Raw genomic sequence first — 13,139 nt, forward strand, 5'->3', positions numbered from 1 at the left:
TAGTGATCTACTTTCTGAACTCAGATAACCTACTTCAAACATGACCTAGATTTCGTAAAGGCAAAAAGGGTCATAAGGGTTTATGTAAATCAAATAGATAACGTGATCTCTAAAGAGTTCGGAAGGCTTTAACAAGGTTTTTTTTTTTCAATGGTGTGACCTAGTGACCTAGTTTTTTGACTCCAGATTATTCTGTGTACAATTCGTCCAATACGGTATTGTATTAAGAAAAACAATTCTGACTAAGTTTCATTATGACTGAGCCAAAATTGAGACTTCTAAAATGGGGATGCCAGATGATGGACGATAGACGCTGAACCACCCACCTATACTAATATCTCACTCCGAATATTTGGTTCAGGTAAGCTAAAATCACAATGCAAATTTCCTTTCTCGTATTTTATTTTCTCAGCTGCATAACAACGTACAATATTATGATACCATGTATATAACATTAACGTTTAAGCACGTGATATATAACATTGTCAAACAAAGCAAGAAACTAATATGTTAATACGATGGTCATTCAAGAACTTGAGACAGTCGTCGATTTACAACCAACCAATCTGCTTAAATGAACCTACTTTTTTCAAGATTTTCACCTCTAAAATTTATCAGTCGTTCTTTTACTTGAAATAAACATTTATTTTTCATAATGCATAGTTTTAAAACTGTAACGTTTCGTAACATGAATAAAGTGGTTATACTTTCAGTATAAACTGACATTTTAATATCTGACCACTTTTAATACTAGTATTATGATGCCAAAAACATTAGTTTCGTATCATTTTGGTAGGTATCAAAATATGTGACAAATGTTCAAATATTGAATGACCTTCGTATGAATATTACATAAATTAGCTAAGATTTATCATCAAGGTAATATTATAACTTACGTCAAATCTCCACCTTGCTGCAAATCACATTTATTGCTTACATCAAAGTATACCAGTTTTAGTAACATAATGTGAAAAATACTATTGATTCGAGAATCAGATACATTTCTAATTAGAAGAAAGTACATCATTAAAAAAAGAATGAAGGTTAGAGATAAATTATACAATTGAAAAGCAATTACAAGAGATTGTAACTATATAAATTAAAACAATTTTGACGTGATATATTTGGTACTTTGCAATGAGACATATTTTGACAACGGTGCTAAAAGATCCATCAATAAAACACCAGCTGCTTCAAATGTGGCATAAGTACAATACAATATTTCTTAAAGTTAAATCTGGAATACAGTATATTTGTTTTATATTTCAAGTATACATTTCAAAGGAACAAAACATAGTTATAATGTGCAAAGCTGTTAAAGGAGCCAATGTAAATCAATGAGTATTTTTCTAGTATTTTACTAAACTGAGCACATTTGTACAAAGTAATGCTAGAAACAATGTGTAATAGTATTTCACCCGCGTCCTACGACGGCATTTGTATAAAAATATAGAAAAAAAAATAAATGTATAAAATAAAAATTTGTAAGTATATAACAATGACTATAGAGATATGCCCTCAAATACTAGACCAAAGAGCTATAAAAATAAATATTTTATACTTCTTTGACCAGACACAGACAATGTATGTTCTGGCTTGCGTTACTCATGGCTAGCTCTATAACATTTCATTAATACACATACAAGACTTATAGTATTTCTTATACAGGTCATTAAATTTGTGACTAGGCTTAACTTTAGGTGTAACCCCTACGCCCAAACAAAATTACAGCATTTAATACAGTACTACAAACTTGAGGGAACAATGTCACAAAATTTTTGAAATCTGTCTTTGAGGTAATTTTAACAATTATCTCAAACAGGTATAGTGTACAGAATAAGTAAAAAATATAGGTACTGGAAATTATCTCTAGTTTTGTTCAATAAAATTTGTAGAAATATCTTTCAGAAGCATATTATATGCTATCTAAATGCAATAAATAAGTTCAATATTTTGAAGATTTTACTGAATAAACTGTCGTGAAATGTCACACGTAACCATAAAATGACCCAGAATAATTGCACGATATTAAAACCTTTATCAAACTGATAAAGTGTTTGTGTTGAACCCGCAACACATTCGAATATACAAACATTGAAATACAATGTACCTTCGCACTATGTAACTAATATATCATAATTATCAACTTTGAGTTGATAGACGTTTCATTTTGCGACTGGCCAAATATGTTTTTAAATCCAGGTTTTGAAGACAAAACTGGTAGCCTTGCTTTCTATGATGTTTTCTATAAATACGAAAAGTATCATTGTGCCAAAGAAATGGTTGCAATCAATGGGGAATTTCCGAGTTTAAAGCTACTCGCCCACAAATTAGGTGATATTTTTCGATAGGTTCATTTCCATCAAGTGTATGTGACACTGAAAACTGATAAAGTGGGTGAAAAGAAAAGTTAGATATTGGCAGAAATGCAAGAAGAATGTAAATTTTCTACATTATTTCAAAAGCGTTGCAACGATTTACTACCTTCTGCACATTTTCTTGGTTATTCATAAGAATATGTTGCAAAAATCGTGTGTCAACAGGTTTGTACTACTAGTCACTTTCAGAGTACTCACTTTTTACTGACTTTCGAGCTACAAACTTACAAAGGACTAGAGAAATGAAGTTGAAAGACTTTCAACTTGAGACAAATCAACAATTCTGTAACAAACTCGTTTCTACAATAATTAATGACCATAGAGTATAGAGCCTCTATTCAACTCATATTCAAAAACATTACGGGTATGAAATAAATTGAGAAAAAGTTCTAATATGGTCTTCTGTAAATAATGGTAAAAGAAATGTTATATATTCATTGATTGGATGCTTCATCTATAAGTTCAAACAAAATTGTGTACCATGTCTTAAAATTGTATCGCTTACTCTATATTTAAAAAATGGAAGATATTGCTAAGGTAAACAACGATCTTCCTCAATTTGCTAAAACTGGTCAACTCTTTTCAACTCTTGACCAGCAACCTATACCTTGAAGACAAAAAGTGGATTTTCTAAATAAACAACTTAGTTTTCAAAATATCTACGACTCTTCAAAATATCCACGACTCGTCACTAATAAATTGTTTAAATTGAAAAATTCTTAACAAACTAAGAGGTTGACTTTTACATGACGTGACACCGTGTGATATCTACAAATATTAACCATTGCACCAATTATGGCCCCAGCCCATTTTAAAAGACAAACATTTCAATTGTAATTGATATATGTACTGAAGACATACAAATTTTCTTACATGGAAGACAGGAACGGAATATTTCCATGAAGACATTATGTTTCATGAATGGTTATGAAAGAAGATATTCCGATTTGTAGTTGTCTTATTTCTAGGAAAAAAGCGGAAGGAAGACATTCTTGAAATTATCCGTTTCTTATATTGGACGATTTGAATTTAATATATCTAAACACCAATGCTAACTGTAAGCAAAATCTCGAATAAAATGACTTCTTTCTGTCCCTTTCTTTTCTAATGATACAAATATGGAAGAGATCTATTCAGCGAACAAACCTGTATTACACATACGTAATAGATAATGAATAATGTTTCATCTCTCCACATTGATCAGAGCTTTAACTGTTGTATTACAAATGGGGCATCTGTCAAAGTACATAAAACAGTTATGGCAAAGCACTAGATGCGGATCCGGGCAGCTTAAGAATAACACATCTCGAAGTACTGCCCTACAATTTATGCAGTAGGTTTGGTATCGCAAACGTTGGTTCTCACGGATTAGATCACATTTTTTCACACTGGTAGATAACTTTCCAGATGTCCTTCGTACCGAGCGGTCAGTAGAGGGGTCGACATGACCTACAAGCAAAATGATGGTTATCATAAAACACGTTGTTATTGGAAAGTATACACAGAAATACAGCAAATAATACAGTAAACTTTTTTTTCCCTTTAGCTAGTCTCTTTGGACGCGGAAGTAATATATGGAAAACGTATCTCGGTTAGCAAACACTAAAGCATTGACATATTTCTTAAATCTGTCTTACAGAAATAAAAGGATCTTACGCTCAAAGTGAGAAGATGAACAACTATTACACATCATGTACTACACTGGTGTGTGCCTGAACAGGATTATATGTTAAGGTATAGTATTAGCCAAAGAATGAATACTATTATATTTCCACTAAATGGCAGGTCTTGAAATAAATGACAGTTACTAAAGCATATTTAATTGTGAAATGATAATTTAAACATACATAGTTTAAATAGTTTTATATGTAGTCAAGTTAAATACATTAGATGAGGTTTTCTACATTTTTAGTTAATATCTAATGATACTTTTTTTAGTGAAAGATGTGCATAACATATCTTGAAAATAAATTATACTACATACTTCGAGCCCTGGTCAATTCCGGTCCGCCGGAATGCGTTGATACAAAGGCCATGTCGTCTCTAGCCGCTGTTTGTGCCATTGGGGCGTTTGACGATGCTGGAATGTTTACTTCTGTAGGTCTTTGGCTTCGTGTAGTATGGTTATCTGCATTCGTTCCAACAGTTGGTAACTCAGATCTGGCTTGCGAAGACTGTGACGTGAGACTTTGTTGCAGTGGTTCCATGTGCTCATTACTGTTCGCAGAATTATCAGCTTCCTCTAATGCAAATATCTTTTCCATCAAACTGATTGCAGTCAGGTCTTCATGATCTAAAACGCAGAACAATCATTAAACCTCACCACTGCTTCTTTCATCTTCGTTGAAATAAAGTATTTAACAGTACATCATAACATTTTAACCGATAGCATACTGGCGGCAAGTGATATTCTGCCTTTGCCACCAATGCAGGCCAAGATCAGCATGCACGCCTGTGCAGACTGATCATGATCTGCACTGTCCGCTATTCAGTCAGTAAATTTTCAGTGAACACGCCTTCTAATAATACATGGTATTGCCCAAATTGAATGATGGACCAGTCCATTTTAGAACTTTGCAGACTAAAGGTTAAGGGACACAATTCTAGACAAGCTTTATAACATGAGCACCGCCTCAGGGTGCCAACGCTATTTGTGAGGTGTTTTACATAAGCCATTATGTAAAACAGTTACCTTTTTTGGTCTTGTTACATACTAATAATAAAAAAATGTATAAAGTTCTAAAGCTATAAATCAAGTAAAGTGGCTCTAAACAAATAATTTTACAAAGAAATTTAAATTTACTATGCTGAAAGGGGTGACAGTTTTACAATATGGAAGACAGAATATAACTTCTCTATAGCGAACACCATTGAGAAGACTTCAAATATGTTTTGTTGTTCTGGAGAGGTTAATTTACTAAGCTTTTTATCTAATGGGGAAGATGTCTCCGTAGAGAGGTGTTTATTCCTTGGGGGTGTCATTAAGAGAGGTAAGGCCGTATTTAAATAAATGCATAAAAGTATAAAACAAGTATAAAAGGGACACTAATGCCGGCAAAGTGCAAGTCAGAGTTATGGTTCATGACTTACATACTCATCTTCAAAGCTGAAACTCTTACAGTTGCAAATAAAAAGTGGACTTAAACAAAATTCTAAATCAACGCCAACACTGAATACTTCCTAGATATTTTACAGTCTGACGAGCTAAGACTGACCCTACATATTTCCAGTTCTAACGTTACTATTAATTTGGATGACATGTTGATCTTAATACAGATAAAAGTGCAGATTTCTCTTTTGAAAGTCTGCTACTGAAGCTCACAGAATCATTGACATTTATTTTTATTTTCAACTGCCAAACAATAAAACATTGACTGGTACCGTTTGTTTCCCTGATGGCCCGTATAGCTCTTCGTATGATGTTTTGATCGTAGCCCATTTCTAAAACACTTTGAGCAGCGTTGGTATGCATCAGATTCTCTATATCATCACTGTCTGGAGCTTCTTGATTCGTGCCTGATAAAGAAGTATGGATAAAAATACTGGATCTGAAATGTCACTTCTAAATAATTTAAATTGTTCTTATTTACTTAACCTATTTACTGTCATATATTAAAGTAACATTATGAATACTATATATTTTAAGTGATTTATAATGATAACATACCTGTAGTATTCTCCTCTGACGTCTGTTCATTTTCAGTTTGCTAGAGAAAAAGACAAACAATCCTAAGTTATATCTACATGTACTTTATTGATGAGATTTGTAGAGGGGTTGTACCCAATAATGAAATAACACAATTCTTAATATAATGCTAAATGTGACCATTTGATCCCTGACAAAGGTGCTCGTCATTAAACTTATCCATCTCTTCCGGTGAAATATTAATCTATGATATCGAATAACAACCAACTTAGAAAATCTGCTTTTGTTTTATTTTCAAAATGGAATATACAAGAAAAAAAAGTCAGGGGTTTTTGTCAATGAAAATTAGTTGTATCTTTCAAATCAATTCTAAAAATGATAAAAATCATTGTCGGGTGTCTAAAACTTACGTTCTGCGAGTATTGTACCGCCATCTGCACAAGATTCACAAACTCCTGACTTCTCATTTGTCTTACAAAGGCACAATCTTTTGACCATCTGGAATGTTCTATCCATTGATCGTCTTCTTCAGACCAGTGCCGAAGACCTGTGAATTTATTGTACAGTTATAGGAATAACAAATAGGAGTGGAGATAATGTATATTTTTCCTTAAAAAGATCAAATGTTTATCACCGAAAAGAAAACATCAAAACATTTTCAAAGGCAATGATCATTTTATCTAACCGCAAATTTAATTACAGCTACTTACCTACACCACACTGGAAGCATCTCACACAGTCTCCAAAACCAGCGTAGAAAAACCCAGAGTCAGCTAAACTGTCAGGTGGAATAACAATATCACCGCAGTCGTTAAAGCTAGTAACACGCACAGTTTTACTGGTATATTTTGGGTATTTTGGCACAGTAGATTTATTTGCTCCTTTAAATTCAAGAAAAAAAACAACATCTGTAACATTTTAATTGCAATAAACCTTACTGAATGTAAATTTTGATGTTACGAATTTACAAATGTTTGCTACCCTGCTTACAAGCGATCACTATTAATACTATATCTGATTCTTTATGTAGTGTATGTAGAAATAATTGGTTAACGACCATAAATGTTTACGGAATTCATATACCTGCAATATCGTGTGATGTTGGCGTTAAAATACCGTCGTCGGACGGATTTGGTGTGCTAAGTTCAGTACTGTTTTGTATGTTGGTGCTTCCAGCTGAACTGGTACCAGTACTCGTTTGAGACGGACTTTGAGATACTTCGTTACAGGTAGCTGTTGTTTCGGTCGAGTTCTCATTCCTGAGCTGCGGTGGCGTCGTTTGGCTGGCATTATCTGGCAGAAAATTCGGCATACCTAATCCAATTGGAACGTTAACCTCTGAATCTGGAAGTAGAAAATTGCAGTTAGGATTTAACTGTCTGTGTATATCCATAGCGTTATCATCTTCACGCCAATTACTTTTTCTGCACGCGCAACAGTAATTTTATAACACACAACTTCGTCACCATTGTCCGCATATATAGTTATATATTCTTTCAGGACTGCTCGTTAGGTGCAGAAACGAATAATTTCATAATACAGTCATAACGCATTGTTATCTCAGCAGGAACTCTTTGTCCGTCTACTATTCTGTCAATTATTTGCATCAATGGTTTATTTCTTTGAATTCCAATACGGGCTACTGCCGTGAGAGGCTCAACTGCTTCACTATTAGAAGGGTGTGCCTCATCTGGATAATTACTTACTACTAGTATATATAAAAGACTATAGTTTCAGAATGGTCTAATACTGAAAGGCACATGTCTGGCAAATAAGGCGCGGCATTTTATCTGGTTAGTACCTTCCTGGGTTTAATTATATTGCCACTGGCGTATTGGGTTCACTGCTCTGATCCGGAGGCGTGGTTTGCTTTTCCGCTTTAAATTTTTAAACAAAAAATGATAACTGCGTAAATTCTGCAAGTCAAATTGCGTTTAATTATGTGGCTTGTTGACATAAGCTTGGAATGTTATGCAAGTTGTAAAGATGAAAACAAGAGCACCGCCTGTTGTTGCCACCGCTCGTCTACAAATGCTGGACAATATGTAATAAAAGAATTATAGTTCTTGGCCTTTTTACTCAAAGCTATAGTTCGTAAGTACATGTATTCGAGAAAAGTGAACTTAAACAAAAATCAGCCAAGAAATACTGGTTTAAGTACAAAAACGGCCATAGTTCTGACAAAATGCAGGTCAGAGTAATGGTTCTTAATTTACTAACTCATCTGATGATGATAAACAAATGTGTAAAGTGTTATCATTTTTGGGGAAAAGCGGACCTAAACAAAAAATTTTAACAAAGAAAATTATGGAATGATATTTAGGTAAATATTACACAATGCTTGCTGACTGTTACAATTTACTCACTGACACTCCCATTGTGCTTACTGGTACAGTAATTATTGCATGCATGCTGGCACCTTTAACACGCTTGTTGACAATGATACCACGCTTGTTAACAATGATACCATGCTTACTGACAATGATACCATGCGTGCTGGAAGTTACAACTTCTTTGCTGCTTAGACCCTGATGTCTATATCATAATTTCATTTGGCAAAATGACAGTGCCGTGTACCGTATTGGAATATTTCAACATGCTATGGTTATACTGGTTAATCTGTAATGCATCAAAGAACAAAATTCACGAAGTGATCAACCAGTAAGGAAAATGTAATCAGGCACTAGGCAAAATAGGAGTAAGCATAATGTCTTTCAAAAGTATATGACACATTTTGATAACAGGTGGCGCTATGTACAAGTGGCCGTGTTTTTCCGTACTTTGAATAATTATTTGCCGGGAAGATTATCGAGGATATCCGAATATGTATAGAGGTCTAACAATAGTTACTTCCCCTTTTTGCAAATCGCCATTTGTCTTAACTTTAGTTTTAATGTTGCGTTTATTTACAAGTGACGTGTTATATAAATGGAAGACTTACAGTTTGAAATTCCTGAGATTTCACAAATTAAACTGGCTGTTAAGGACAGAATTTTGCAGATTGCTAATAATTTATAACTGATAGCAAATGGTTTAGCCAAGAGCTAATTAAAATCCGTTATAGGCCGGATATTCCCGTTACCTTTCGTGAAAACTACGAACTTGCGCCCCCTGGTATCAAAATGTGACGTGCAATGTTGCACTTTGCATTATGCTTACTTTCAACTTGCTTAGTGGCTGATTGCATCTTTCATATTGTGTGGTCACATCGTGTATTTTCTTCTGTGAGCATTGTAACTGTGCAATGTTGCTTATATACAGTCCCGGCATGTTGAAATATTCCAATACGGTACACGGTACTGTCATTTTGCCAAATGAAATTATGATATAGACATCAGGGTCTAAGCAGCAAAGAAGTTGTAACTTCCAGCACGCATGGTATCATTGTCAGCACGCATGGTATCATTGTCAACAAGCATGTTAAAGGTGCCAGCATGCATGCCATGATTACTATACCAGTAAGCACAATGGGAGTGTCAGTGAGTAAATTGTAACAGTCAGCAAGCATTGTGTAATATTTACCTAAATATCATTCCATAGTAAATCAAATTTTACTAAGAAAATCAATTTTTATTAGTACAAAATGGGTCATAATTCTAATATTTTTCCTGTTCGTCCATTTATGACCTTGCGGAAAGAGGCAATTGTGACGTCATCGCGCGTGCTTGTCTTGAAAAACAAAAATCGGCACTTTCCGTAAGCACAGAGAACACCCTACTTGTCATTTGGAATCGTCAGCTTTAATTGAACTCAATTAAGTGACAAGACAAGACTGTAACACCGTTTCGCTAGAATAAAAGTGGTTATTTGTGAGAAATAACCACAATAATTCTAATACAATGCAAATCAGACTTATGGTTCTTGGCCTACATAGTCAGCTAATAATGATAAAAAAAGTGTGCAAAGATTCAAAGCTGTAGCTGTTCAAGTTTATGAGAAACACCAGACCTAATTTAAAAATCTAACAAACGCCGACGCCGACGATCAAGCAACGGCAATACCTCGTAGATTATTTTTTCAAAAATCAGACAAGCTAAAAATACAGTAGGCAGACATCATAATGATTCATTATTTCGTATCCAAATTCTAAACACTTGCAGAGCATCGATACATGTAGAAATATCAGTGCCGGGTAAATCGTAAAAGTAAGTGGATAAAATGTTATTTTTTAAATTGGCATTTTAATCGACCTGGCTGGTGGGGTTTAGCGACGGTCCATTGCGTTATTGTGCAGGATATGTAGTATATTCGGCAACCTGATTTCTTATTCACTGGCCATCTACCTTACACTGTTACCACTGTAGCTCTACCTATTTTGCTCGTTTTTTAAGATTACCATTATTTGCATAAGCCAGTTTAACTCCGGCCCGCCAGGTCGAATAAAGCGCACTATAACGTTTCCTCCTTTTTTGTTGAAGCGCATGGATTGTGTGCTGAAATTTAATTATTGGCGTACATATTAACGCATCATAGTACAGTTGCTTTTTTAAGTTTAACGTCGCACCGATACAATTATAGGTCATATGGCGACTTTCAAGTTTTGATGGTGGTGGAAAATCCCAGGTACCCCTCCGTGCATTACTTCATCACGGGTGGGCACCAGAACCACCAGCCGTCCGAAAGCAAAGTTGAGGGTTTCCTCACATGAAGAACTAAAACCTCCGAGTGAGGCTCGAACCGACATTGGTGAGAGGCAGTTTGTACTTTCTGCCCAGAGTTTCTCTGGTTTCCCCTAATCAATGCATGTAGTTTTATGACCATTTAATAGACATTAGTTAATCAAAAGCTGTTTATTGAGACAACGTACAAATTGATATGATCAGTGGCAATGGCTTACCTAACTATGGTCTAAGAAACCACTGCATGGCTATCATATCTGCAGATCCTATCTTCAGAAATAAAACTAACCATATACATGATTTTATCATTCATTTATTCACTTGTTGAAAGATTCCAACAATGATACACATTTGCTTTCCACTCTGTCTGAGTACAGAATTATTTAGCCAAAAATGCATGAAAAATATATAGTTTTTGATTTTTTTTTTATTCTTTACGAACACATCACTATTTTCAAAAGTAATCTTAACATCATAAATTTATCTTAAGGCAGCATAAAGTTACTGGAATTATAGCTGTAAAATATTTTAAAAAAAAAAAAAAAGCTCTTACGAATAAAAAAAACAAACTTTGGATGCATGCATTATAAAGTTTTATGGTACATCCAACTTCATTCGCACGAGCTCAGAACGATCGAATAGCCTGTTTCACTTTAACTCCATCTTTGGTCCTAAAAAATCTCTATCTTCATATGGTATACAATTAATGTGAGTCTTTTGAATAAGCATAAAACTGTATTTTATGGCAATTCCTTCTTCCCTTAGTCCGCTGATCAGTAAGATATGTGCGGTGCATCATATTTGTCCAGTAAGTCTTACCTAGACTGGCCACTAGACTGATAATAAAAAAAAATGTCACAGAATTTCAACTTTTGTAATTTTTCTCTTGTTTCATGTGACAGTGACAAATGCAAGTCTATTTTAGAGATTTTTTCAAACTGGTTGTAATATTATCGATACCGGACATAGGGTATAGATTGGACACAACATTAAAATGATCAATTTTTAACTAAGTAAGGGGCAGTTACTCCTACATGTCTGAGTGAATCCAGACGCGAAACCCCAGTTGCACAACTGCACATGCTGACCAACATTCCTGTAAACTTTGGTGACTCCAGGTCAAATACTTTTGGAGCTACGTGCGACACAACATTAAAATGACCAATTTTTTACTAAGTCAGGGACCATAACTACTACACAACTGAATGAATCCGGACGCAAAACCCCACGCGTACAACTACACATGCTGACCAACATTCCTGTAAATTTTTGTGACTCTACGTCAAATACTTTTGGAGCAACGCGCGACACAACATTCTCGGAAGGACGGACGGACGGAAGGACGGACTGACGGACAAGGGCAAATCTATATGCCCCCCCCCCCCCCCCCCCCCCCCCCCCACCTAGTCTGCCCGTATATATCCAGAAAAGTGGCCTAGAAATTGCCTTTGATGGCATTTTTGTTAATGCCCGACAGCCATGTTCATTGTTAACTTTATAAAAGCTGGGAACGTTTCATGGGGGTTGTCGCCTTCTAAGAGTCATAGTAAGGTCACAGCACAAGGTCAAAGGTCAATAAGTGCATTTTTGTTATAAACGTCAGATTTTCGCCATTTTGCTACCTTTTAATATAAACTTGTAATTTTTCGTTGATAATTATGAATCTGAGAAGTAAATAAATTACTTTGTGTAGATTTATTGCATTTGAGACTGGCAAAATTCAAAACGACTAAAATTATTTCTATAGAATGAGCTTAATTTTTCGTACGCTCTGATATTTTGTTCATTTATAAAAACTATCATTTTCATGTTTGATCTTCTAATACTTCCATTTTCAGGCTAACACTTTTTAAAAAGGCTAGTTGATTGCCTGTATTATTGTCTGTATGAACAGTACAGGTAGAAAAAATCTATGGCGCGTATTATAAGACTGGTACTGTTAAACTTCGTTTACTCGAAGCTCGGACTCATCGTCAGGTCTATATAATGTGTACTTCACGTTGGTTTGTACTACTGATATCTCGAACACATTTTGCTTGTCCCGTCGAGCACTAGCGAACATAGTTTGACTGTAACAGCTATTGACAGATCTAAAGATTCTTTCGGAAGCATAGAACTCAAGGACGTAAAATAGCAAACTCAGTTTGATTAAGTCTGTTTGTGAGATAGTATGAAATGCGCAAATTCTCTCGAGCATTACCTGAAATGGTCTATGCTGTCAATTAAAAATCTATTCCAGTGGTTTACGCATGTGCTCTAGTAATTTCAGGAATGTATGGGCGTTTAGAAATACCATCTGTTGGAAATAGCGCGCTTACTTGTATATAACGTTGACGTGAAACACTTTGACGCCAACGTCTGTGTTGCGTTACTACGTCATATCCTATGTTTGTATATATGTATGATAGTTACAAGAGTTGAATAGAAGTAGAAAACAGACACAACGTGTTGTACATTCATTTTAGTGTTAGTGTCCCATACCCAACCCAAATTGGT

At 34.9% G+C, this 13,139-nt stretch overlaps 1 protein-coding gene across 2 annotated transcripts in view; it reads right to left on the reverse strand.

Annotated features, from left to right (window-relative positions):
* Positions 1-388: 388 nt before the first annotated feature.
* LOC128546235 (inhibitor of apoptosis protein-like) overlaps positions 389-13,139 on the reverse strand; it is a 33,291-nt gene continuing 20,540 nt past the window's right edge. For both annotated transcript variants that reach the window (XM_053535469.1, XM_053535468.1), the window contains exons 2-8: positions 7,108-7,368; positions 6,735-6,905; positions 6,435-6,571; positions 6,046-6,085; positions 5,760-5,894; positions 4,363-4,671; positions 389-3,827 (exon numbers count right to left, since the gene is read on the reverse strand). In XM_053535469.1, coding sequence (XP_053391444.1) covers positions 3,562-3,827; positions 4,363-4,671; positions 5,760-5,894; positions 6,046-6,085; positions 6,435-6,571; positions 6,735-6,905; positions 7,108-7,336 — 1,287 coding nt within the window. In that variant the 5' untranslated portion in view covers positions 7,337-7,368 and the 3' untranslated portion in view covers positions 389-3,561. The remainder of the gene's footprint in view (positions 3,828-4,362; positions 4,672-5,759; positions 5,895-6,045; positions 6,086-6,434; positions 6,572-6,734; positions 6,906-7,107; positions 7,369-13,139) is intronic.

The sequence above is a fragment of the Mercenaria mercenaria genome, unplaced genomic scaffold (assembly GCF_021730395.1).
Source record: "Mercenaria mercenaria strain notata unplaced genomic scaffold, MADL_Memer_1 contig_4847, whole genome shotgun sequence".
NCBI classification, from domain to species: domain Eukaryota; kingdom Metazoa; phylum Mollusca; class Bivalvia; order Venerida; family Veneridae; genus Mercenaria; species Mercenaria mercenaria.